Here is a 27055-nt window from a genome sequence, read left to right as displayed (position 1 = left end):
AAAGCTTCTCTCCTGAGGGACTTCATGATAATATTATCTATGAAGCATATTATTCCATTGGTAATCTTTTCATGTTACCTACAGTTTCTGCGCTTGTCTCAGGCAATCCTTAGTGGCTGGCTCATCTCATATCCCTCTTTTGTGTCAGTTATTCTTCGAACTTGTACCCTACCACAAAACAACCTATGAGCAAGGGAATGGTAGCTGTGTGTAAATAAATAAGATTCATAATAGTAGTCATACCGTGCCTAAACTATGTGTGGGAACAGAGCCTGAGAAAGGAGGAGGGAAATTATGAGCTATTTTACAATCATCTCTTGGTAGCGCCTTTGGAATGGGTTGGCCATGCCTTATACTTAAAACACACTTCTATCACAAAATTGTCCTTTAAAAAAAACAACCCACATTTTAGCATTTTCTGGCTTATCCTTGTGCTTTCCTTTCTGCAAGTGAGTTTGATAATAGTTTAGATTGAGCAGCTGACATATGTAAGTTTTACTATTCTGCTTAGGTCCAAAATTTTGACCAGTCATCCTTTCAATTGGTTCTAACTTACTGACATCATTACCCTGGAAATTAACCGTACTGTCACCAAATATGGCAGGCAAGAGAAAATTAAATCCTTAGCGAACAAATTGAAACTTGCATGAAAACCTTGCCTGTTTGTACAACAAAGTCAGACTGATTATGTCCAACATATTTTCTCCCCCTTGAACAGCAGTCACATACCCCTTTCTATATCAAAACCTTAAAGGTGGCTTACTATGTGGCATTGGGGAGTGGAGGTGGGGGCTTCTGCTTGAGAAACACACTTGATCTTATGAAACAGATATAAAAATGCATTGCTGTTAATACTGTGCTATATACAAACAAGCAATAAATGAAAGAAGAATTCTTTGGAACTCTTAATTTGAAGGTAAGGTTGATTTTTTCCCCCCATGAAGGATGTTCAACAGCTTGAACTATCCTTTGTACAGAGCAGATATGAAGGCATCAGACGACTCAAGTGTAGTGTGACCTGTTCCACTGCTTCTCCTTGATACGAAATTGACCCCAATGGGTGCCTTCCCTTTTCTCTCACTTTTCCCTTTTTGTTTCCATCCTTTTTATACCGATATCGTTCCCCCTTTGATCCACTCTCTCAATTTTGATGTTGAAATTTGTAAAACCTGTAAACCCACCTTCCCTTCCTTCCCTGCCCCTTTCCTCACCCTCCTTCCTCATTTTTACTTCAGGAAATCACCAAACGGGAAGCAGCGAGTAGGCAGTTAAGCTGTATTCAGCTGCCTGTCGACTCGTCAGTGGTATGTAAGACCTTGGCATGAACACCCCAAACTTCGTCTGATAGTTGTCTCTCTCTCTCTCTCTCTTTTTTTCTCTCATTCTCTCCCTCTGTGGTGAACAATCACATCATCGCCACTGTTCTCATCATGGTAGCTGTTTGGTTTTGGACTTGTTGTTGTTGTCAAGTTAGCCTTGATTTAAAGTCTCTTCCTTCTTTGAGGGAATTAAGAGTCCCCTTAATAATTGAGAACCTGTTCTGGATTCCTTCCTTCCTCCCTACTGAGATTTTTCTTCACAAGCTTCTGGTTTCTCCCTAAAAGGTAGATGCCATTTTAAATAATATTTGCATATGGAAGTTCAGTTTCATGCCTTGGCCAGTGCTCTCCAAGCATTAGATAGGCTTGAGCAACATGCTGCCTGTGACTCCATGGATCCAGGTTTTGCTTTCAGTCGGGATCACTGGGATTTGCTTGCATTTACTACGCTAATGCACTTGCCCTTATGCATGTAGATTTGTTTCATGTTCATGGAGAGATACAAATTGTTATATCTACTTTCTCAACATAAAATTGTTTTATCTACTTACTACCAATGGCAGGGGTGTACTAGTTTAGGCCCAGAGACCATTCAAGTCACTGAGAGACTGCCCATTGGATTAAAGTGAATTCTAAGATAACGTGACCCATATAGTTTTCAGCATATTCTTGACCTTGCACGGGGTTTACAAACAGGCTGTTAACTGCTTTGCATACCACACCCAGTTCTTGTTAAAAGAGAGAGAGAGAGATTAAAGAAACCCCTCAAAGACAGAAGAGACCTAAAATCAAGCACGTTTTGTGGATGCTCATGTGTGAGACAACTCTGTTCTGGAAAAGTCAGTGCTAAAATCGAGGCAGCTGCAATAAATGCTGGTGTCTTTAAAACAAAAAACAAAACTGCAGATAACTTGGGCAATAATCTCTGAGCGAAATCCCCCAGTCTAGGGTATGTAGGAAAGGTCAGAACCAGTTTTAATACTCCTACTCTTTCATAGAGTTATGATGTGCTGATGGACCTAAATCCTAACAATGTTCTGTATGCTAACAATGTTTCCTTTATATTAAAACAACAACAACCCAGAATGACGACACAAAAGCTATGTCAAATGTTGACATACTAAAAGTCTACAAGGCTCCATTTATTTCTATGAAATCAAGCACTTCATAAATTGTGCTTCCCTTTCCATAGCCTATTCCTGCCATGTGTCTATCCCTTCCCATTTTTTCTCCATTTCCATTCAGCATTGGAAGCAGCAGCTTTTATTTAGATGAAAAGCCTCTTGTGTTATAGCCAGATACTGCTTTCCCTACATATTGTATATCTCTAATACCCTGTAGGCCATCTCAAAGTACTTGTGCTTCTAGGGAAAAAAAGATTTAAACTCTACATTCACTCATACGATGCCTTTTTCATCCAGAAAGGCAAACTGGGAGTGCAAAAACAGGTAATTTCTATTGGAGCCCTGGTGGATGATGCTTCTCTGCGGCTAAACTTAGTGCTTAGTGTACTGACAAAGGTGCTGGTATATTATTTGGCAGGGGTGCTTTATTTCAAAGAAAACATGGGGTTTGGTGCTGCAGGGCTGGAGGATAAAAGTATCTCCCCCCTGTTCTTTATTTATAATTTTAGGAACTCAAACTAAATCATGAAAAGATATAACAAATTTCAATCTGAGTATCTTAATCCAGCTTCCCTCTAAAAACCACCAAGTAGTTAATTAATTAACCTCTATTTTATTCATACTTTTCCATATACCGGTACATAGTGGTTTGGCTCTAGACATTTGTGCTAACATAGTTGCTTGCAATGTGATATTTTATGCAATGTCATATCGTGCTTTGGCACATTTCCTCATCAAAAACACTTTATTTTTCTGAAGCAGCAAGTCTTATAAAGGCACATATCTGAACAGGAATTTATCTCATTTTTGCTTGAAGCATTAGTGAGAAATTGGAATTGCATAAAAATGGACTGCCAAACTGAAGAAACCCCCCATGGAGTTATTTCAGGGGTTTCCCAGGTTTAAACCCAGCCCATCATACTCCTGTATCATATTCATTTTGAAGCATATAAACACAACTGACCTTTTAGAGATAATTAAGTGAGCCATTTATCTCCACTAAATAGCATAATAAGTTATTGTTGAGAAAACGTATTTAATGCATTGGCTGATTGAAAGAAGCAATGCAGCTATTTTACAGCAATGCTATTAATTCTGGGCATCATCTCAACAGGGGGCAGCTTCAGTTAAAACTCCATACTTTAAATCTCAAGAGATACAAAATAGATAAAAGATGATACCTTATGCTGGACCAAATTCTTTTGGTGTTAAGAGATCAGTTGATCATGAAGCTTTGTGATACTTCTGCATTTAAACTGGGGACGGAGAACCTATAGCCCTCTGGAAGTTACCAAAAGGCTACAGAGTAAAGAAAAAAAGGGGGGAGAGGTAAAACTCCCATTATCGCTGACTCTTGGCCATGCTAGCTAGGGCTGATGTGAATTAAAGCCCAACAAAATCTGAAAGTTTTGAGATTCACCACTCTGCCCTGACTTAAAGTAATAAGCATTAGATCAAGTAAGAAACATCACCCTGTCCTTCCCTCTTGCTATGCCTCTTGTTATCTGTGAAAGCATGGTTAAATCATGTCTAAACCACTAATGAATTGATCCATTAATTGTGGAGATTAATAGATTACTGCTTCTAATCCTGTTTTAATTATTGTCTTAAATAAATCAGTTCATCTTTAGTATACTGTTGGGAAACTTTCCAAGAGGAGAAGTCAGGTTGATTCTCTGTCACAAAAAAACTAATTAGTTTAAGTCCCTTTCAACGGAATACATTCCTCAACAATCCTCACCTACCATAATGGGGGAGTATTTCTAAATAGACCTGATGCCCTACATACAGACCTGGTGAAGATGCAGGATTTTGTGTTTATGTGCACTCTCTGTTTTGATGAAGAAGCATCTTTGAGAAAAAGTTCAAAGCTTGATTGGAGAAAAAATATGTTATGTGCTCAGCTACATAGATAAACAGACACAGGCACTTAATTAGAGAAAATAAAGGTCATTTATGTTGATGATGTGCCCTGTACTCTTTAATCAGGCAAAAATTGTTTTCAAAAGCCAGCCATTTAGCATTATCCTCCCAACTACTGCCCATTCTGCTTTTCATGTTTTGCCCACGCACCAAATGTCATCAGGGTGAGCCAAGGCTTTTTAGAACAGCAACGTAGACTTTGTTGTACTTTGCTGTGGTAGTTGCCTTACTTTAGCTAGAAAACTAGGAAAGTAAAAATTTGCTTAGCTTCTCTGTTATCGCTGCATCAACTTCTTCCACTGACCACATCAAACTCCCTGGAGACTACTTTTCTCTGGAATTATGATTTCTTCAGGAAATCAGACTGGAATAGTTATTGTATATGCTATTCCTAGCTTATATTTTTGGGTTATAACACTCTCCCATCTACCACCACATGTGCCAGTGAATTGGATCAGAGGACTGACGGGGAAGGTATTGAGGGCCCTTTGTTAATGATGTCTGATCTTAGAAACCTAACAGTGAAGCAAATGGCAGAAGCTAATGAGCAAGTGAATTATTTAACATGGAATTGGAAGAAGCTCTAGGCCACCCTCTAATAGGGACAAGCTTTTTGTCAGCTTCAAGCTTCTAATTTGTTAGACAGGACTTGCCTATGGGGTAGAACCCCATTGCCTATAACCAAGTATCCAGATCTTACCATTTCAGTCATGTAGACCCATGTCACTGCTCTTCATTGGCAACCAGATAGGATATATATATATTTACTTCAAGCCATTCAAATAAATGAATTCACACTACTAATCAATAGATTGTACCAGTCTAAATTTTGTAAAAGTCTATTTTTATTATTGAACTTGTATTCTACCCTTCCTCCCAAAGGATAGCTAACAATAGAAAGTGTCCTCCCCAAAAAGTTTTTGACTGCAGATTTTTGTATTGTTAACTATTTTTGAAAAAGCTGCATGCAGCAATCAGATTAGAGGCTGCCCCCTTAGTTGGACTTTCTTCTATATATTCCCATTTTCCAGTATCGTCACCCATATTCCCTTACCCACTGTAATCACCAAGATACATTTTCAGATTCCTGGTTAAAACCTTGATTATTTTGTATATTATCAATAATGATAATAATTAGTGAATTGCCTTCCGTGTATATGTCTCAATGCAATTTGCAAACATCTTATTTAAAAAATCAATTTCAGCAAGAAGCATTTTGACTTCCTGTGAATGTAGGTGTATGAGGAATTCGTCTGAATAGCCAGGAAAGTAAGTTAAGAATAGAGTCTAATTTTACTTGGCCAGTAGAGCTTTTAGCTGTGTTTCGGTCTGAGATTCCAACTGATGGAGGTTAAACAGTTTGTTCCTGCCCCATTCAAGTCTTTAGCTGCTTTTGAATCAAATGTAGCCTCTCTGCCCTTCCTGAAGGATTACTGCATAGTGAATTGATGTGCTATCAATATATGCATGCATCATTTTGTGGAAGGTGATGTCCCATTGTGGTAACAATTTCAGTGGAACAGTGGATATCTTATTGGGTGAAAGGACCCTTTTATTCAGAAGGGGAATCCTGAGTTAACTTTCGCTTTTCATCCTGCTTGCTAAAGCACTTTGTTTTGATCTAGGGTGATGCTACTAAATCTGATTCTGAAGGGGAGCTTTTCCCCCGTAGTCTGGAAGAAGACTGTGGGCTTAAGAACTTTTCAAATCCAGCCTGTAAGTAGCTGCTGCTCCTTCAAGGAGAACTGTTTTTCACTTTAGTATGAATAGCGGGTGTTGTTTTTCTTGAACTTCTAACTCCAGAATAGTTACTTTGAACTAATGTGATTTTGATTCAAAAGAGAACATAATTGAATGATTGTAATCAAAAGAATTCAGAAAGGAAAGTCTTGTTTGGTGGCCTTAAAAATTTCATACATGGCTTACAGACCATTAGCTTAATGGGCCGGTCTCTTTCCCTTCTCATGGTGGGGGGGGGGGTGTAAGGAAGAAGACTTGATACTGCTGTATATCAGCTGGGATCGATGGGTATTATAGTCCAACCTCATCATGACATCAAGTTGGAGAAGCCTACTGTACATTATGTTGCTCCTTCCCCTGCCCAAGCTGCTTACCTTTAAGGGTGCTGTTAAAGACTATCCACCAGAAAAGGGAGACTGGCCTTGTTGGTATCTTTCAATGGGAATGGAAGAAGCAGAGCACTGCTACTTGTAATTCATGTGCATTTAGGAAGAGTGATCAGAGGTAAATGAAAGAGAGTAGAGTACAAGAAGTGTACAAACAGAAAAACGTGAAACTCATATTATACAAGGGTGGGAGAGATGATGAGGAGAAACCCCTTTAGATCAGAAGCACATGGCATCAAGTTGGCATCAAGACCTTGACACATGCATTCACGTGCCTCCACCCTTAGGGTATGACCTAAATGTCCTTTGTTTTTCTCAGTGATGGCTCTTTGTGACCACCCAGAGCTAAAGAAGAGCTTAACACCTCCGCTCATCATCCACACCGCCGCTACACCAATGCCCATGCCAAAAAGTGCCATCTATGGGGAAGCGGCTCAAGGCTATGATTCCCGAAGAGCTAGTAGCATCTCCATGGATCCTAATACATATGATCTCAAATCTCCGGTACGTGAGTTGTCTTTCTTGTCACGCTGTTTGTTTCTTGTCTTAGCGGTTGTTTCCAAGGGTGTGACATACCAGAGCACCTACTGCGATGTTCGATGGCTTGAGGCCTTGCTAATTGAGTGCAGGCCCCAGATGGTTATTGTTTAGCACCTGGCTTGGTTTTCTTACCTGTTCTTCACTGCTTTGCCCCAGGTGAGCGCCCGGAGTTCCCCACACAGTCCTTGGAGTGCCGGAGGTAGCTGGAACAGCCGCAGGTCAAGCTGGAACAGCATAGGGCGGGCTCCCAGCTTGAAACGTCGCAACCAAAGTGGAGAGCGCAAGTCACTTTTGTCCGGGGATGGGAAGCAGAGTTCAGAGGAAGGGGAAAGCTCTGATGAAGAGCAGTCCAGTCGGACTGGGAGCGTTAATGGCACTATACCTCACCGCATTGAGTCACTGGAAACCAAAGGCTCTTTTGACTTCCAAGATACCCTTCAGGTGCCTTCTCTATACCGGACCAGCAGCATACACAGTAGCCACACCTCCGCATCAGAGCACCAAGATTGCAATGGTAAAACAGCCTCCAGAGTTCTGATACAGCAGCTTCATTTGGAAGATCCGCTTCCTGAATGTGACGATATGGATGATGAAGGCAACTTGGTAAGTGAGAGCCAGCACGCCTAGACCCTTTGCTTCAAAGGGTTTAGAAGAGAGGAGAAAGTTCTGCTTTTTCTTTGTTTAATTTTTGGGTGTGTTGTTTTTTAATGAGCACAAAACATCACTGGAATCCATGTTTGTCAAGTAAGGAATCCATTGGGGGCCATGTCTCCTTCAGTCACTGGAACGGAAAGTGTTTAATCAAGAGAAGCCATAGCAGCCCAATGTAAGATGTGCACAGGATCCGAGGCCCTGATTACATATTATGTTAAGTGAGTAGCACACAACACTTTCTGTGAAAGGCGTAATTTTCACTGGGACTGTGGCATGCAGTGAGGGGAGGCTTATTTAACACTTCATCCAATGTGGTCCCCTTAAAAATCCCCCCATAAGGCAATTACCTTATGGGAGGTAAGCTCCTATTGACAGCAGTGGCTCCCCCCCCCCTCAATCCCAGTAGGAAGCCCCTGGAGTGACCTATAGAAATCCACCTCCACTCCAAGTAGAGGCTGGATTGAAGGTGGTGGAAAATGCTATGGCATACCAGGTTGCTGTGTGAGTTTGTCATGTTGTGGTTTTTATCCAGCACAACCCCAATGTCCGTGTATTGTGAAGCATGAAATCACAGAGGGAGGGAGGGAGGGAAGCTAAATCTTGTCATTTTGCCCTGCATGCCCTTCCGTTCCCTTGCTTTAGACTCCTTCAGAATTTTCAGAAGTCATTCAGAATTTTCTGTGGGTCTTCATGGGTAGCCAGCCCAGACTGGTAAGCCCAGCATTAGCAAGTGGATTATCTTCAGCTATTCAGTGTGCATTGTTAGCTGACAGAGAGAGAGAGAGAGAGAGAGAGAGAGAGAGAAATTTCCCTTTTTTTCAAAGACAGAGCTATATCCTGTGCTCGGTTTCAAGTGGATGATTTCTGCTTCTATATATTCCCTTTAGAGATTCCTAAGGAAGGAGAGAAATTGTCCTATTAGCCTCAAATTATAAAGAGGCAGTACTCTAATGAATGTTGCTCTTTCCTAGGCCATGGAGGCCATTTAGAAAACGTTTTAACTAAGGAACGGGTGGGGGTAAAACAGGAGAAAAATCAGCTGCAGTTTGGAGCTGGATAGACTGATGAGGCTAAGTTATCCCTGTATCTCTCCTTGCCAATGAATACCCACAGTTAGAACAGGGGCATACAGCCAGGCTTATGTAAATTCAGGTGCAGCTCCTGAGCACACAGAACAACACATACATACAGCTGATTCCAAAGAAGTAAACTGCAAGCTGACAGGCATCTCCTTCAACTCCATCAAGTGCAGTTAGAGAGATTGCACAGAGCATCCATTAGGAAGAAACAAGGCCTCTGGGCACCCAGAAGATGCAGAATGTGACTAATCAAATCAAAACCTGCAGACATCGTTCCTTGTATAGCCTTGGCTCCTGGAGGGGCATACAAGGACTCATGGGACCATCTCTTCTCTGCAGTACAGGTGAAAAACATGACATGAACATCTGCAACTATTAGAAACAAATTCTAGAGAAGTAGATGCGTTGGTACGTAGCTGTAAAAATAACAAGTTTTGTGGCTCCTTTAAGACTAATAAATTGATTGTGACATGAACTTTTTGTAAGCATCCTTAAGGGTGTGGAAATAGATGAGTTTGTTGTGTGTGCATGTGAGTCGGGAGGTAAATAGATAATCCACCCATACATAGGACCAGCGAATGAGTGAGGGGGACTATCTTGCAAGGTGAAATTATAACAGGAATGAACACATGCAAAAAGCAGAACTGCTATGCATGAACCAATGATTTGAAGCAAAAACGATTTGGTCACAGGGTGTCAACAAACCTATGAATGAGTCTAGTTATTGCAGGTTGGATCTCAGTTTGCATATACCAGGTGTGAGATTAGCATGTATCATGGTGTGTACCAAATTAAACAAATGAACAAAACAATAAAAATCCACTATAGCATCATAAAATTACAAAGTACAGTGTCAAGTGACCTACAATGAATAAAATCATTTCTCTAAAAATGCTTGACAGAAGAATAACCTTTTCATTAAAGGACAAAATGTGAGAATTGTAGGTGCCTGTTTAATTTCAATAGGAAATATATTCTAAAATGCTGGTGTCACTATGCTTAAAGTCTTGGTTTGAGTAGCAGCCCATCAAATGTATGGCAGTCAGGATGGCTTCTCCATGTGTTTACTTTGCTTTCACCACTGAATAAGGAGGAAGCTGGACCTTCAGGTAAAAATTACACTGGGCCTCATCTGCATGTCACAGTAAACCATAGTAAATATTGCCTGCTTTGCTCCTCCTTGCTAGCATACAGGAGAAAGAAACCAGGATCCTAAGCTAAGTGTTGAGTCCAAACCAGGGATTGTGGTTTGTTTTGCTCCAAATTAATCGGAATGAGTAAGTAAATAGCAAACCATGATCCCTAATTTTGACATAACACTAAGCCAGAAATTGTGGTTTAACGATTAACTATGGTTTACCAAAACCCTGAGCCATTGCCATCCTATAGTGATTAAGTCAATGAAAGTCTTAGGTGACTGCAGGCCAAACTAGACATGATTTTAACTGGGCAAATGCATTCAACATGCACATTTTATGGTATGTAAAAAGGAGCTGAGGGGAAGCTTGAGCAGTTTCAGGACCATTGGCAGCTGAAACTAGCTTTTTTTCTTTTCCTGCCTTAAGTCTAAACAAAAATGACCTCTCTGAAGCAATTATTTGCATTGCAAGGGAAACCTCAACTGGAGTGAAACAAAAAGCTTGTGTTACTTGCCCATATGAAGGTTTTTCTTTGCATCTTTGTAAACTTAGAAACTTGGACCCATTCCCTCGGCTGACATTACATGTTCATTGGGATCCCACTTCCAGCTTTACTTCTGTGACCCATTAAAACCTGTGGTTGTTTTGGTATTAAGTTCTTGCATTCAAGGTTGTAGAAAATTGCTGCTTTAAAAAAATCAGTTTCATAAGTCTTTGAACCGTTGGTTTTGCAAAGCTCTGGGACTTGTTCTTAACCTTGGAAAGTTAAACAATAGCGGCCACTTTTTTTTCTGTAAGCTTTTCCTTGTTCCCTCCTTTTTATACATTTTCCCCATTTTTCAGAAACCTATGTGTCATTGGCCTTAAGTAATTATTAAGAACATTGGACACCCCCAATCAGGGGATTATCAATACTCTTACTTAAAGGAATCACTGAGATGCCTTTCTAAAACCCCGACCGTCATTTCTAAGTAAAACACCAGTTGATATCAAAGGGAATGTAGTCATTGGATAGACATATATTCACATCTGCATCCACAGGGACTCTGCTTGCATTTGTACATTACAGAATCCCTTCATAATATTTACTATCAAATGTGTTTGTTACAGTGTTCTTTTCTTCCACATCTATATTCATACCGACCAGGTGTGTCTTCTGAAGTAGATGTGATTAGAATAACATAATTGAGCCATCTCTTTGAACATAATGTGAACTTCAGAAGCAATCAAGCTGATTGTAAGCAAGCCTCCATCTCTGGCCTCTGCAGAGAAAGAATCTTATGGATGGGGGAGAAGGACTCTTTTGGGGGGGGGAGCCCAGCAAAATCTAGATGTAGACCAGCTTCTTCTAGGCCAGCTCAACACTCTCGTTTCAAATTTTATTTTGTTACCTTTCTTTTAGTTCCTTTGTCTCAGTTTGCCCCTAAAAGAAGACCGTGCATAAGCAAATATTTGGTCCAGTCGTTTACCCTCTCCTACTGAGCAGGCGGTATGGAAAGTGAAATAATCTCCCCCCCCCAACACACACAGACTTTTTCTCAAAGCCCTTTGACTGACTTGCTTGAAACAATTACACAAACTCAGAATATCTCTGGCATTAAAATTGGACAAAAGGGAGATATAAAGGGGCATTCTAGGCTGCTGACACATTCTGATTTAACTACAAAGCCTCAAGATAAATACCAAGCGATGCTTTGAATAGCAGATGCTTTTGGAACCCATCCAGATTACAAAATTATCTGGACCAAGCTATAGCTGTTACTAGATGTCTCGAGGGAAGCCTCCTAGCTAGGACTTGTGGACATAACATCTTTAAATAACCCTGCCTAATTAAGGCCTTTCCCCCCTGGTATTTGGGAATCAGGTGATACATAGTAGATGTAGCCCATCAATCTATTGGGAAGGGGAGGAGAGGAGTGGGGAGCAGAGCGATTCACTATAGTAAAGAAGAGATTCACATGTTCTCTAAACAAAACATAGATTTAACTGTGGAACAGAGAGGCAAGGATCAAGAATAAATTTGTCCTTGTTATCTGAACTGTTCTCACCTAGCTTGACAGGTAGTTTTCTCGTTCCTTAGTTCAGTTTGTCACTGAGCATTTTCATTACAATAGGCATTCTTCCACCTATTACCTGGGGCTAATGAGAGTCCTAGCAGTGCGCATGACAATGCAGAATAGATTTTTTTCACTTATTCCATTCAGTTATGCTGACCGATCTAGTTTTTACTGTCCAAATGACCATATAAGAAACTCACCTCTGCTTATTTTTTAAAGAAATGCTAAGAAGGAGCTAAGGAATTATGAATAGCGCTGAAGTGGGGGGGGGAAAGGTTTGCTGCTGCTTCTGGACATTGTTGCCAGTGTCAAAGGGTGTGTGTGTGTGTGTGTGTGTGTGTGTGTGTGTGTTTTACAATTGCTTCAAAAGTGCTCAGCTATTCAGAAAGCATTGTCCTCCCTCTGAATTTAATAGTTTATGCCCTTGGTGATGTCAGTATACTACCAAATTTGACCGGCTTAGTCAAATGCTGTATGACATCATCTCATTGCTGTATGAACCCCCATTGTCTAGAATTGCTATATTACTGATCCAGGAAAATGTTGCTGCTGTATAATTAGTAGAAACATGTGGTGCCAAAGCAGCAGCAAATAGGGGAACTAATGCCAATGAACCGGGTTGATAAAAGGTGAGCATTCACAATTCACACACTAAGAGCCTTATCAGGAAATAATAATAATAATAATAATAATAATAATAATAATAATAATAATAATAATTTATTTCTACACTGTCCATTATATTTCTGCTCCCGCCCCTCTATTCAGGAAAGCACAACTTTTGACTTAAAAATCAAAATGAGAGAATAATTGGAAAGCTTTAGTTATGACTGAGTTGGAAATAGGGACATGTAGGTAATATGTCTGGTCATCCAGCTTTTGAAGGAGGACTGGAGCTATCTTAAGGGGTAGAGCAGGTTTACTCCCTGCTTCTCATTCCCCACCATGCATGTGGGACAGACATCATCTGATCAGGCCACATATCTGACAATAGATGGAAAGGACCAAAGCCCATTGGTAGGGCATCTGTTTTGCATGTAGAAGGTTCAAGGTTCAATCCCTGGTATCTCCAGGTAGGGCTGGGTGTCATCATCTGTCCCCCCTGACAGAAACCCTGGAGATCAGCTGCCAGTCAGTGTAGACGGTGCTGAACTGTATGGACCAGTGGTCTGACTCGGTGTAAGGCAGCTTCCTGCATTCATAATATGTGAGCAGGTCATAAATTCCCAGTGACAGGAAATTCATTTAATACTTCATTGTTAACATGCGAATTCATTTCATACAACTGCGTGCATATCAGGGGAAGGATGGACAAATAAACAACAATGCACAATTAGACTTTTCAGATCGGAAACAGGGAGGGATTTTCCAGATTGTGACTAATATCCACACGCTCAAATTATTTGACATATCTTGTATCTTCGCAATTGTCCCCTTGGGAACGACGTGATTGGTTTCATCTCGTGTGCCTTAATTTGCTTTCCTAGCAGACTGTGGCTTTGCATCTTTGTGACCTGACCCACATAATAGCATGAGCAAATTAGAGTTTTGTTTGGCTTGATTATTTCATTCAGTCATTTTCTCCTCAGTGCATTTGGTCATTCTGCTCAATGAGTGCCCATGAGAACATTGCTTGTAAACTCCGAGATCAAGTTGTAACCAGAATTATTGTTCCCATCACTTCCCGTGTGGGAATCTCCCCCTATATTTTACCTGTAGAATCTGTCCTTATATAACATGAAAACCAATCCACTGAGAAAAGGTAAAACCTAGCTACTCTTGTAGGTTCTGTTATTTGTTACTCTTCTCTCACAGAGGAGTATATCGTATATTAAAGAAAATGCCTGTCCATCTTTCCCCAGAGATTCCTTCTTGCCGCCTTTATGTTTGCTGTGTTCTATTTTTCCTATCGAGTTGTTTCTTGACAGTTTTGATACTATCTGAGATTGAGAGACAATTATATTTATTCTTTCTTAGCTGCTATGTCTGCATTTTCCACCCAGTGACTTACTTTTAAAGTGCTGCTGCCGTGCTGGAGTGGTCTTTAAGCTGATACTGTGCACAGCAGTGCATATCTCTACAATAAATTTCTCTCAATCTATGCCCCGCCAGACACCCATCTCTTTACGCTGCTTCTGTAAGTGGAGGAGCCTGCCTGTACTGTAAGATACCATTAATCCATTCTTGAGCAACACAGCATGAGTGACATCTCCGCGCAGTCAGATTAATTGTTTTAGTCCTTGTTTTAAGGCCAGGATGTCCAATTCAGAGATGGCCTCCAGCTTGCAGCCTGCAAGGTATCTTCAGGGCTGATGGGCAAGGGTGGGAATTAAAGTAGCATAAGAGCTCTTCACCTGTCTGTTTTCCTCGTTACAGATTACAGTTTGAATGGCTGCTGCAGCCACTCGAAGGAGCTGATTGATGTCTCATTGTGTTTTCAATTTTTGTCTCCCTCTCTTTCTCTTTAAGAGTAAAAAGGACCGTATGAAGGCTTGGATAAGGGCACGCCTCCCCACCTGGTGCAAAGAAAGAGATTCCTGGTCTATCTACATCTTCGCTCCTCAGTCTAAGTAAGGCAACTTAGTGTGATTGATAACACTGTGGCAGGCAGGGCTCCAGGATTCTGTGCTCAAATAAATATTTGCAGAGCATGGCAGTTGTAGAATTCCCGCAGACTTAACAGTTGCAAGGGGAGCTGGAAAAAAATGTTGCCAGCTGAAAGATTTGAACTTGTGCTAATGTCCAATGGCTGCCAGCACCTCTTGAAATCAATTATTACATTGTGTAGCATTAGCTGCTGGCCGTCAACATTGTGGAGGGGCAGTGGGTGGTATCCAACTAATACTTGTTTCATCAGTGCAAGGATTTCTGCTTGTGCAACAAAATAGATTCTGAGGTTTCTTCAAACCCTCCAGAGCAGATTTGGGCAGTGTTTGTGGCACTAACAGAGAACTTCTATTGTATAAGCAGAAATCCTTGCACTGGCATAATGAGTTAGTTGGATACCGCCCTCTAGCTCAAAGGTAGAGCACTTGTTTTACATGTGGAAGATGCCCTGATCTCTGGCAACTCCAGTTAAAAGGATCAGGTACCAAGTGATGGGACCCTGGAAAACTCCTACCTGCCAGAGTAGATCATTCTGGCAAGAGTGTGTTCCTTTAACATTCATTCATATAGCCAGAAACAACAGCAAGAGAAACTAAAGTGATTACATGCAGGGATTAGTGTTTGCAGACCGAAACATTTGCTTTAACAAAAATAATTATAATTTTTGCTGCAGTTGCTATTAACAAGTCCATCTTAAGTGTGACTATTTTCTGCTTTCTACTCAATAAACCCTCACGTTGTTGTTGTTTTATAAGTCAACTAGTAAGGAATTCTGCATTAGATAGATGCAAGGTCTCCTCCCTACAGTACCTCTGTAGCATCAGCCATACATTTTGGGACTGGTAGCAGTAGTGATTTTAATGTGATTTCAGTAAGTATAATTGTTTGACTACCACCCCTTATTTTTACTTTGCCCATTGGCCTCTCATACTCTCAGTTGCTACCCTATCTTCACTTGTACACCTGAAAGATTTGCTTTTTGAATGTGTAAGGGTAAGAATTACACTTCCTGACCTCAGAAAACACACACAAAAAGAAACACACACACACAAAAAACATTTCTGCATGGTTGGTTAATCTGGCCATGTCTTTGACTAGGCATGTCTAGAGCAGTGGTGCATTCAGGCACACGGTGGACAGCATCTTCTGCAGTAAGTCATTCAGCAGCACACACTACACATCAGGAGCTCATTAATAATCCTATTGCACCCAATGCAGAAACACTGCCAAACTGATTAGCCATCTCCAGCAGAGGCCAAGTAGAAGGGAGTCCAGGCGAGAGTGGTGAACTGTACAGAGCCACAGCAGACAGCCTCCTCTATGAACTCACAAGAGCTATTCATTGATTCATTGACTGATTGATTGGTACATTCCTTGTGGCACACTAGCAGTTTTTTCTCAGGCATGTAATTTTGGGATAATAATAAGGTATAACAAACAACTAAAAAAAAAAGTGTGATGTTCCCAACAGAAGATCTTTCTGAGAGTGAGATGCCTTGAAATAAGCTTTGCTGGGAAAAGTTTGAGAGAAGAATTATGCCAACAAATCTCTGTCCCTGAACAATTTGAAATATCTGCAGTTATATTCTAATGAAAGAAATGTGTAAGAGTGGGGATTCAGTTTCCCAAGAGTGGGGGTTGGGGGAGAGGGGATTGTTTCAGACATTTGGTTTAGAAAGAAATGGCAGTCTGCATGCTTAAGGCTTGTGATGACAACTACCGGTAATTCCTAAGTCTTCTTTTCCTCTTCTCTTTCCTAGATTCCGTGTGATATGCAATAAAATAATTACTCACAAGATGTTTGATCATGTCGTCTTGGTAATCATCTTTCTGAACTGCATCACCATTGCGATGGAACGTCCCAAAATTGAGCCACACAGTGCTGTGAGTAGTCGCCAAGCCTCATTGCTTCCTGATGGTTACCACCTTGCTGATCAGATCAAGCTGATGTGGTATTCTTAGCAATGTCTGTTCTTGCCTTCAATCTCTTTAGCCATGGTGTTGGGAGGGGGCTAATCTCAGCTGGTTAAAGGTGATTTAAGTAAAAATACTGAGTCTTGTACTAGTTTTACCAAGAGATCAAAGTACCTGTGGGCAATCACCTCTCTCTTTGGTGATCTAGAGATGATCCTATTTCATGAACAGCCTGAAGGCCACTGCAGTTTCCCTGTAGCTTTTGTAACATCATGAAAAAGTAACACTGGAAGAATGTAGATAGGTAGCCGTGTTGGTCTGCCATAGTCAAAATAAAAAAATTCCTTCCAGTAGCACCTTAAAGACCAACTAAGTTAGTTCTTGGTATGAGCTTTCGTGTGCATGCACACTTCTTCAGATTCTTCAGATGCACACTTCTTCAGGTATCTGAAGAAGTGTGCATGCACACGAAAGCTCATACCAAGAACTAACTTAGTTGGTCTTTAAGGTGCTACTGGAAGGAATTTTTTTATTTTGACTGGAAGAATGAATACAGTTCCTCAAGGAGAAAACTTTCTTTTTCAACATCACTTTCAGAATTTTGCTTTATGCAACCTTAAGAGGCTTGTGGCACCATAAAGCCCTTTTTTTTCTTTTCATAATCTTTCACTGACTACAGCCCACTTCATTGGATGCATCACTCTGATTTAATTGTCACAGAAAGTACTTTCTGCATTCTATTGCCATATGTCTCCAACTTTAACTTCGTTATTTACATATTTTCCCCTTTATGCAGTGTGTATATATAATTACATACCTAATGTAAAGGAGTGCCTCTTCCTTTATGAACATGCTTTGGTCATGAAATCTGTAGGAGAGACCTTTTTGGACATCCATATATATTGGTATATAAGACAGCAACTCAAGATAGGGCCTTTTCTGTAGTGGCACCCAACCTATATGAAACTCCCTCCCATCAGAAATGTATCTGGTGTCTACTTTGTATGGAATTTGATGCCCAATGAAGACCTATCTCTTCACCAGGGCACTTGGCAGTGGTTGATCAGTGTTGCCCAGCTGTAATGGCGGAACTGCTTTCTGCTGTTGGCTTAGGATAGATTTTTGTACTAGTTCTAACACGTTGTGTTTTGCAGTTTTTGTAGCTACATAATAAATATTTATTAATATTTCATTATTGACTTAATTAAATGCAGAATAGTTATTTGATAACTTCGTTGTTTATGACAAAGGACATAATTTAAATTTATTGAATGAATCAATGAATCAAAATAAAGATAACACTCCATGCATCTGATGAGGTGGGTTCTAGTTCATGGAATCATTTGCTGTAAAAAAAATGTATCGGTCTTCAATGCACAAGACTCTTTGTTGCCCTTCTAATATGTCTGCTTCACACATCTAAAGGGATGAGTGTTTTCAAATACTCATACTTTGCTTCACTTCTGCAATTCCTCCACGTGTTGAGAAATTCATGGCAGCCTTCCTAAGATAAGCTTTTTTAGGAGGAGAGGGGGCTAGAGACATCGTGTCATCCTAATAATATGTTTCCACCCCTCACCGTACAAATGTACATATTTGAGCAGGCATTATGGGGTCACAGAAGCAAGCACACAAGCAGTGCTAGTATCTAAGCAACATCAGCATCAAACTTCTACTTTCAGTGTTAAGGCAAAACTGCCTTCAATTCCCACCTTGGCAAATCCTGTTCGTTGGCTGCCTGGCACATCTGGCCATTACAGATGCACAGCTGACCTCCAGATTTGCATTTATGTGGAATTTGCTGCTGCTTGCCCTGCTGCCATGCTCTGCTCTTGGGTTTAAGCACTGTAGTTTATAACAGAAGACAAGGTCTCATCAGTTTATCACTGGCTGTGGCTTATTCTTTTTTTAGTTCTTCACCTGCATGCTGTTACTTTGAGCAATAAATGCCCCTTCCCAGCAGTGGGTGCAAAGGGGCTTTCCTTGCTTTTGCCCATCAAGCTGTCTTTTATTCCACTCTGCAATATCCAAGAACAACAGCCATGTGCCAAAGGCATCAAAGTAAGAACACCCCCCTTTTTTTTCTTTTTTGGCATCCTATTTCCCAAGGCAGAATCAGCTTGTTTTAATACTTGACACAGCTATGGCATCTGTCACAGTTTTCTTCTTCAATAAACATTCAAACGCTTTTGCTTTCTTGGTGTAATGTTGGGTTTTGGTCCTTTCCATCTGTTCTGCATTGGCATTTGTTGGGGGCACAGCACAGAGGAAGGAAAGGAATAGCTCTTTTTTGCACTTCTTTTTCTCCTCTTTGTTTTGATAGGAACAAACATCTTCATTCTGGTTCCCTGCAACATTTGTTTTGATAGATTTGCATAATTGGGTTTTTTTCCCAATCAGATCTTCATAGCAACAGTGTCTGTCAATCAGATTCTAACCAGATAAAGCACATTAAACTGACAGTTCTATTATTTTATTTCAGTTTCTTACCACCTGATCCTATGCATGTTTGCTTGGACATACGCCCCACTGAATTCAATGCGATTGCATTCTGGTGAGCATGCTTAGGATCTGCAGCTTCAGAGAGGCAAAAAGAGGGGCTGATAAACAAAACACACAACCGTTGGGGGGCTTCTGTAACATTGTCAAATGCTATTCAGGCTGCACCCCTCTAGAATCATCTTCCCTTAGCTTAAAATGAGAGCTGAAAGCAAAGAGTATTTTTCAAATGGTCACATCCATTCAAATTACTGAAATTCAAACCATCAAGGAATTGGTGTCAGTTTCAGACATCTTATTTGGGCTATATTGAATTAAAAACAGAATATACCAGTAAATTCAAACTTGGCAAGTTAGATTAAATGCACCCATTTGAATGCTCTGGAGTTCTATTAAATTTGAATATGAAATGACAGTTTTAGTTATTGAAATGCTTTAAAGTCAAAGTACCGGCAACTGAAATTTCTGGGTTTGGAATTGAAGCCATCCATACAACTTAACGGCATGTTTGGCTGATGAACAAATGAAAGGTTTTATTGTCATGGGCGAATGTCTGTTAGGAGTCCAACTGGTGTCGCAAAACAAGCAAGAGGTTAAAATAAATTTTCGGTTTTCATACCCAAACCACCAGGGCCAGATATTTTGCTACCTGGAGCAAAGGATAAGATGGTGCCCCTCCCAATTCCACAACCGAAAGCCAGATAAATTGATTGTTGAATCTTACTTTTAACACTGGTGACCAGATAACATATACTACCACACTGGAGAGTAGCATGGCAGAGTAGCTGGTCCAGAACAGGTCATGTAGCAACAGAACAAAATAGCTCGAGGCTCAGGAAGGAAAGTCACAAGATGATACTGCTTCCCCAGGGCAGCTGCCACCTTAGGCAGTTGCCTCACCCTGCCTAATGATAGGGCCAGCCCTACAACCCATGTTGATGAAGCTACCACAAAGGCTGTCATTTCAAAACACATTGCAGTTAGTCATTAGAAGCAGCTGCATCAAAAACTAGTCCTACCCTGGAGATCAAGCTTTCAGACCCAAGACATTCCAGTGTTAAGGCTGTGAGCATCATTCCTTATGGAGCCAAAACAGCACTGCTCAGCTCACACACAGGAGGGAAGTTATCAGCAGGATTGGTGAGGAGAAAACCCAAAGCTTGCAGTAGTACAAAAATCTTTAAAGGGAGTGAAGACTCTGAAGATTCAGCAGCATGCGCAGTGGGCACAGAATGCTGACCGGAGTGGGGTGGGCAGACAGTGGGAAGGGAGAATAGAATGGAACAGAGCGGCTGTAATCCTAATTAGAAGAACTACAGCATTTTGAAGCAATTCCACCCTGTGTTCCGCTAAAGTTCTCTCTTTTCTGGGTCACAAAATCTGCGTCCCATAGATTTCAAGGAACTACCTCCAGATGTGTGCCTTTGTAGCTTAGCCACTTCACACCGACTAAGATTTCCATAACTGGTAAAGCACATAATTTTGTTTTAAATGATTGTGTGACCCACAAAGAACTGTGGCATGAAAACAAATTTAAGTTTCTGCTTTTTCTTTTCTTTCTTTTTACTTCCCCTCCCCCCACCCACAGAAACTGAACATGTGTGTTAGTTAGTTAATAAAATGTGCTCTTCATTAAGGCTGGGAGTTTTCAAACTTTTGTCAAATGGGGCTTCACATGAATCCCTTTCCAACTATTAAAGTAAAAACGCTCTTTTAATGAGCGAGCAATCATTGACACTGTTCTCCATTAACTTGCTTTATAAAACAATTCTTACATGAGTGATTTGGATAGGGCGAGAGCTATTTTGAGCTTGTGGGCCATTATTAACTTTCAGATGCTTTTCTTAAAAAAAAAAAATCCCTCTATTGCATGTTGTCAGGGAGGTTATTAGGAAACAAACTCACATCTGGTTTGGTTGAATTTAGCAATTGTTCTTTGCATGCAGGACCTATGAAAGAATTAGCCGTTTTAAGAGTAAATAGTCATAGGATTTCAAAATGGTGCCTGCCAGCACACAGAATTCAGAAGAAACCACTTAATATCAAACAGGCAGCAGCGGGCAGTGAAGTGGGACAGCAGTGCTGACCTGGCCTCCAGCCGCCCATATCGCTGCTATATACCAGGACTGAAAGCAGGAGGGATGAGGCATTGGAGAGGTCAGCATGGTGCAGATGCACTGGTGGAACCAATCTGGTGTTCCCACCGTATTATTCACACTGTGCCAACCTCACAACCACTTTGTCCCTCCCCATCTCTGTCCTGGTATGCAGAAGCTATGAGGGCAGCTGGAGGCCAGATGGGTGCCATTGCCCCAGCCCTCCATCCACTACTGAACAGAGGTCTTTTAACTGGCATTTTATTTCGGGGGGGGGGAGAATAAGGTGGCCCAGGTACAAAAGAGGACAGGGGGGATGTGTGGCTCCTGCAGCTTCAGTGGTTGTGGAGAAGAGGGCATTTCAGTGGGTGTGACTTCCCCTCCTGAGCAAGGGCTTAGGTCTGGGGGCCACGGGAAACGTAAGGATAAAAGATGGGCATGGGAAAAGATTTTGAAGTGGGGCTGGGGTGGTGTTGATCAGAAGTGTCAAGTAGAGCAACCAGGAAGATTAAATGGGAAACGGGGTGGGGTGGAGAAAGACATGCCCCTGAAGCTGAGGAGCAGAGAAGCAGCTGAAGCTTTTGCTCAGAATTTGTTCTCAAGTTCATGGAGGATAAGGCTTTCCATGGCTACTAGCCATGATGGCTATGTTGGGTCTCCACTGTTGAAAGCAGTGCTGCTGGATAGTACAAGTTGGGAGATCGCTGTTTCACTGAGGGTCTGACTTCCTGTAGGCATTTTAATGGCCACTGTAAGAACAGGATGCTGGTCTAGACGGGCCTCTTCTTGTGTTATGTGTAGACCAGCATGGCTCTTCTTATGTGCAGAAGGATAGTCTTTGAATTCAAGTGTGAGAAAACTGAATAAATTTTGGATTAAAAGTGACCAACAGGATAGAAGAGAGCTGGACCATGAATCATGGGCTTACAAAGGATTTCAGTAGTCCTCTACCTTGGTATTGGGAGTGGGGGACAGTGTAAAAACCCCTAAAGGGAGTCAGGGCTCATATACTAACTTCTCCATGGAACAGACTTCTTGCCTAGAAACCAAAATAGATAGTACTTGAGCTTCAGTCGTCTCTACCAATTATTCTTTGCCTTCCAGAGATGTGGATTTTCTAACCGCCTCAAGCCAGTTCTCTTGCTGTCCCAGATCCAGCCAGCCTGTCACCGCAGTGAGGGAGGGAGGGAGCACTGCCTCTAGACAATCTGCAATCCCTTTCTGAGAATTCTCTCTGTGGTCTGCAGAGATTACACTCTAAAATTGCTGCATGCTTCACGCGAAGGAGTCTAATATTCCAAACCTTTTCTGACTGCTATTAATATTTTATCTGCAGCCCTTAAAGCAGGACCTTATCCAGTCCTCCAGCAGCTCGTCTGCATGGCATGCTTGCTGACCTTGTAGAGACCCATCTTTTGTGCAGTACTCCAAAGAAGGCAGGGAATGTTTTCCTGGTGAAGAAACTTGTGTGGTCACAGCAGGAACCTGCAAGATTTGATTAATTACAGAGGCCAGTCTGGAAAAGTGGCTATTAACTGATTCCCGAGTCATTCTCCACACATCACGATCTATCATGTTTTGAGTTTTGAACAGCATTCTTATCTTGGAGGCCTCGTCTTCTTCCTCAGCATAATCAGAGATTGCAAAGAGATTAGTCTGAAGTGTGATGTCTTTAATTATTATCATTGCAAAGTCTCTTTTCCACTGGCTACTTCTGTGATCATTTGTAAATGTGATCCAGAGAGGATCCTTAGCCACCCCTGGGGAACCTATGGACTTTGGCTAAGCTATAGGGATGTCAGGTTAGGCTTGGATTTCCCACAGGTACCCTTTGGGGAAATGTGGAGCACAATGACTGGAGGTTTTTATGAAAAATGAATTAGATAAGGACTGTAATGCAGTGGTATGTAATAGCTAAATGCTAACAAATTTTGGTTGCTGTGGAGTTTCCCAATAACAACATGGCCATTAAGGTGTACCTTCCATAAGTAATAGCTTTTGGTACTATCCTGTTTCCAAATATTCAGGGTTCAGCATTTCGCACTGGGGAGGTAGAGACCACCAAGAGGGATATATATAATTCCCCTGAAGGTCACAGACAACTTTAGGCAGCTATATCCCCTACCTGGTGCCTTCCTAATGTTTTGAAGTTCAGCTCCCATCATCTCTTACCATGCTGGCTACCGTGGAAGAGAGAGTTAGAATCCAAAACATCTGGAGGGTACCAGGTTTGAGGAAGACTGAATTAGAAAAAGGACGAGGTTTGTTTCTGTGTTCCTTGCTAATTGAGGTTCAGCTGTGTACATTGCTGGAAATGAGTAGGTTGGCCTCATGTGCTCAAAGGTAACCCAAGTGTGGACCCTGGGTTGATACTGCTTGAAACTTGCATTGTTTTTATTTGTTTCATTTCATATTACAGTGGTACCTCAGGTTAAGTACTTAATTCGTTCTGGAGGTCTGTTCTTATCCTGAAACTGTTCTTAACCTGAAGCACCACTTTAGCTAATGGGACCTCCCGCTGCTGTCGCCGTGCAATTTCTGTTCTCATCCTGAAGCAAAGTTCTTAACCCGAGGTACTATTTCTGGGTTATCGGAGTCTGTAACCTGAAGCGTATGTAACCCGAGATACCACTGTACTATAATTTCCCATAAATTAGCAGAGATGCTAGATAGATAGATAGATAGATAGATGATAGATAGATAGATAGATAGATAGATAGATAGATAGATAGATGCTAGATAGATAGATAGATAGATAGATAGATAGATAGATGCTAGATAGATAGATATAGATATAGATATAGATATAGATATAGATATAGATATAGATATTAATGAAAGCACAAAAATCTGTTTCTGTTCTCACTGCATTGACTCTCCTGAACTACACCTTAAATGTAGAGAAAGGAAGAAAATTCACAGGACTTGGGTCAAAAGAAAAAGGATACTCACACATCTTTCAGATTCCCTTCACACATGTGGATTAGGAAACCCAGCTCTGCACGAACAGCAGTCATAGAGGAAACTGAGGTGGACAGCTGTGGTAATGTGGCAGATAGGAGGGTGGGATCTAGATTTTCCTCCCCTTGCAAGAACTGCTTTGCATGCCTACCTCCAGAAAGCTGGTGCTCAGCTTGTTTGTAAAGCAAGGATGGTACCAAGACTCTCAGCAATGTATTTAATATGTCCTGAACTTTACATGGGATGCACAACAGCCCCACACAACACACACTATTTCTGGTGCCTTCCACTTTCTATCAGGCACTTCCATGTATTCTGGAATTCTTAGTACAAGTAAAAAGATGTCACTGCTCATTCTAGGAATATAGAGAAAGATGTGAGATTGTACTGCAGGAAAATGATTTGCAGTGCATATCCCACCTCAATGTATAAGAGAGCCAGCAGCTGTCCATGGTACTAACACAGATAAATGTGCATAAGAAAAAGCAAAGGGGCGTTCATGAAATTAAATGTTATCCTGTACATATTTGGACTTGTTTCTTCTTTGATAGCAAACATTGTGGGTATTTCGGCATGAAAGCAAGAAACCATTTAGCAGCTCCCAGGTATGTAAATATGCACAGCTTGGCAAATGAGATTAAAATATTGCATCTCTCTCTCTCTCTTTTTAAATAGGAACGAATTTTCCTCACACTCTCCAACTATATTTTCACAGCAATCTTCCTGGCTGAAATGACCATCAAGGTAAATTACCCTTTGGCCTTTTGGCCTCATCCTGAACCCTCATGAAACACATCTTTCCTACCTACTGAATTCATTTCATCAGTATAAGCTCTATGCCAGTACTCACATGTCCTGTGAAAACAGGCTTCCCTACTGGGACATCCCAGCATGCACATGCAAAACCTCTGAGAGTGTTTGGAACTCATATGCACTCATTGAGTTCTAAACAATTAAGCTACATGTTTGTAGCAGCTAATAGAGCAAGAATAGAAACCAGATGGTGCTGGACTACAGTTTCCACCATCCCTTTTCCTTGGCCATGCTTGCCTGGCCTGATGAGAATTGGAATCCAACAACATGGGGAGTCACAAGTTCCCCATCCCTGTTAACCGAGGTTGGCTAGTGGAGTGTGTTCTCCCATCTGCTGACCTTATGAACCACAGAACTGAGACCCTGTGCAGCAGCTTGCCATGTAACCTAAATGAAGACCAAGCACATTCCACAAGGGCTCATTTTCGACATCTCAGTTTGTATCTGCTATATGCTCTTTTAAGAGATTTACCATTCAGACCTGCTTGCCTCTGAAAAGGCCAGAGTTTTAAATGCTAGGCTGACACTTTCTAACTTGCTGGGAATTGGTGGGGATGTCACCCTTTCCCACCAGTGTGTAGGCTTCCAACAAAGCTTTGTTTGCTTCCAACAAAGCTAGCGTGTGTGAAATTAGCAACCTCTCAAATGATTCATTTTAGTTGTTGTGGTGACCTGAAAATTGTTTGAAAGCCTTGTGGCTCAGGATAGCATATGGTCAGCAGCTTCCAACCATTTAAATCTGCAGTCAGCTGTAAGAAAATATTAATCGTGTGTGCCATTCTTTTATGTAATTTCTATACATTATTGCAGACACTTTTGCGCAATTAGGTTTTAACTGCATTAAAAATACATCAGCTGTTAAAGGCACAATCTGGGATGTTTCTGCATAGTTATTTTTTACGAACCTTACATTATAACACTTTGCAGGATTGGCTTAGTTGTGTTTCTATAACTGGGAAGCCAATGCATTTGCAGTCTCATATCTGTAAATAATGCATTCAACATATTGACTCAAGTCGTCATCTTTTGTTGCAATTTTGACATCTTGACAGGTGGTGGCGTTAGGCTTGTGCTTTGGTGAGAAGGCATACTTGAGAAGTAGTTGGAATGTGCTGGATGGGGTGTTGGTTCTCATCTCAGTGGCTGACATCCTGGTTTCGATGGTTTCCGATAGCGGCACAAAAATCCTTGGAATGCTAAGAGTCCTGAGGCTACTGCGAACTCTCAGACCATTAAGGTAAGGAAACTACAGAGGGTTATGTAGGATGGTCAAATGTTGTTGGGCTGGGTGTCGGGAAATGATGAATCCAGTGTGTCATGGAAAGAAATAAGGGTGCTCTTGAAGAAATAAGGAGTGGAAGGACACCTATACTGGGGGAACATACGATTAAATGTTTGCAGATGAAATCTGTACTTGAGAGAGTGCCACAGGCCTCAGCAGAGATGCTAGAGGCACAGCACACTGCTTCAGGATGCTATGTTCAGTGACCTTTGGCAAAAGCAGTCTGTTGCTCATGCTAAATAATAAATTGAATTTGTATGAAAAGAAACTGTCTGTCTCACAGTGGATACACATGACCAAATATCTGGGCTTTTTTGTTTAATTGATAGTCCTTTCCTTATGTTGTCAACTGCCCTGTGATCGTTGTAAATAATTGTGACAGTTTTACTGTAAACAAAATAATTTCAGACAAGTCTCCAGTTAATAATAATAATAATCTTTAGCATACACCTGAAAGCGTAGTTTGTTGGATAATGCCTTAGATCAGATGGTAGTGAATGCCACACTGTGGTGGATGCAAGGCTAAAAGTAGGAGCTCTTAGGGTCCTCTACCATCAAATGTAGTAGCCAAGCAGGGTTGTAAAGGAAGAAGTGGTCTCTCAAATAGCTGGGTCCCAAGTTGTTTAGGCAGTGTAAACAAGTAACAACACCGTGAACCTGCCTGCTGGTATACAAACAGCCAGTGCAGCTGCTTCAACTAAAGTGTAATATGGTGTCTTGGGTTTTTCCTTCTGCCGAAATAATGTTTTTTGGGGACAGATGAGTGATGAGTGATCAAGACTGCTGTTGCAACTAGCATGCTTCTCCCTGGAGAGACCAGGGATGATTAGGTGCTTGTTTACTGAGGTCTGTTGACAACCTGCATTATAGCACTCTGAAAAGACGCCGTTTAAAAGAAGAGAGAAGAAATTCCAAGTGTTGT

At 41.2% G+C, this 27055-nt stretch overlaps 1 protein-coding gene across 13 annotated transcripts in view; it reads left to right on the top strand.

Annotated features, from left to right (window-relative positions):
• Nucleotides 1-27055, top strand: part of CACNA1G (calcium voltage-gated channel subunit alpha1 G) — a 335700-nt gene that overhangs the window by 241204 nt on the left and 67441 nt on the right. For 11 of the 13 annotated variants that reach the window (XM_082211012.1, XM_082211010.1, XM_082211008.1 and 8 more), the window contains exons 14-21: nucleotides 1236-1304; nucleotides 5992-6082; nucleotides 6812-6996; nucleotides 7189-7635; nucleotides 14431-14531; nucleotides 16329-16452; nucleotides 24714-24782; nucleotides 25904-26088. In XM_082211012.1, coding sequence (XP_082067138.1) covers nucleotides 1236-1304; nucleotides 5992-6082; nucleotides 6812-6996; nucleotides 7189-7635; nucleotides 14431-14531; nucleotides 16329-16452; nucleotides 24714-24782; nucleotides 25904-26088 — 1271 coding nt within the window. The remainder of the gene's footprint in view (nucleotides 1-1235; nucleotides 1305-5991; nucleotides 6083-6811; nucleotides 6997-7188; nucleotides 7636-14430; nucleotides 14532-16328; nucleotides 16453-24713; nucleotides 24783-25903; nucleotides 26089-27055) is intronic. The other 2 variants (XM_082211015.1, XM_082211013.1) reach the window with 1 other exon arrangement.

Source organism: Podarcis vaucheri (genome assembly GCF_965113315.1).
Source record: "Podarcis vaucheri genome assembly, chromosome: 2".
In the NCBI taxonomy this organism is placed as follows: domain Eukaryota; kingdom Metazoa; phylum Chordata; class Lepidosauria; order Squamata; family Lacertidae; genus Podarcis; species Podarcis vaucheri.
Note: the sequence above shows the minus strand (reverse complement) of the source record. Positions and strands in the feature narration are given on the sequence as shown.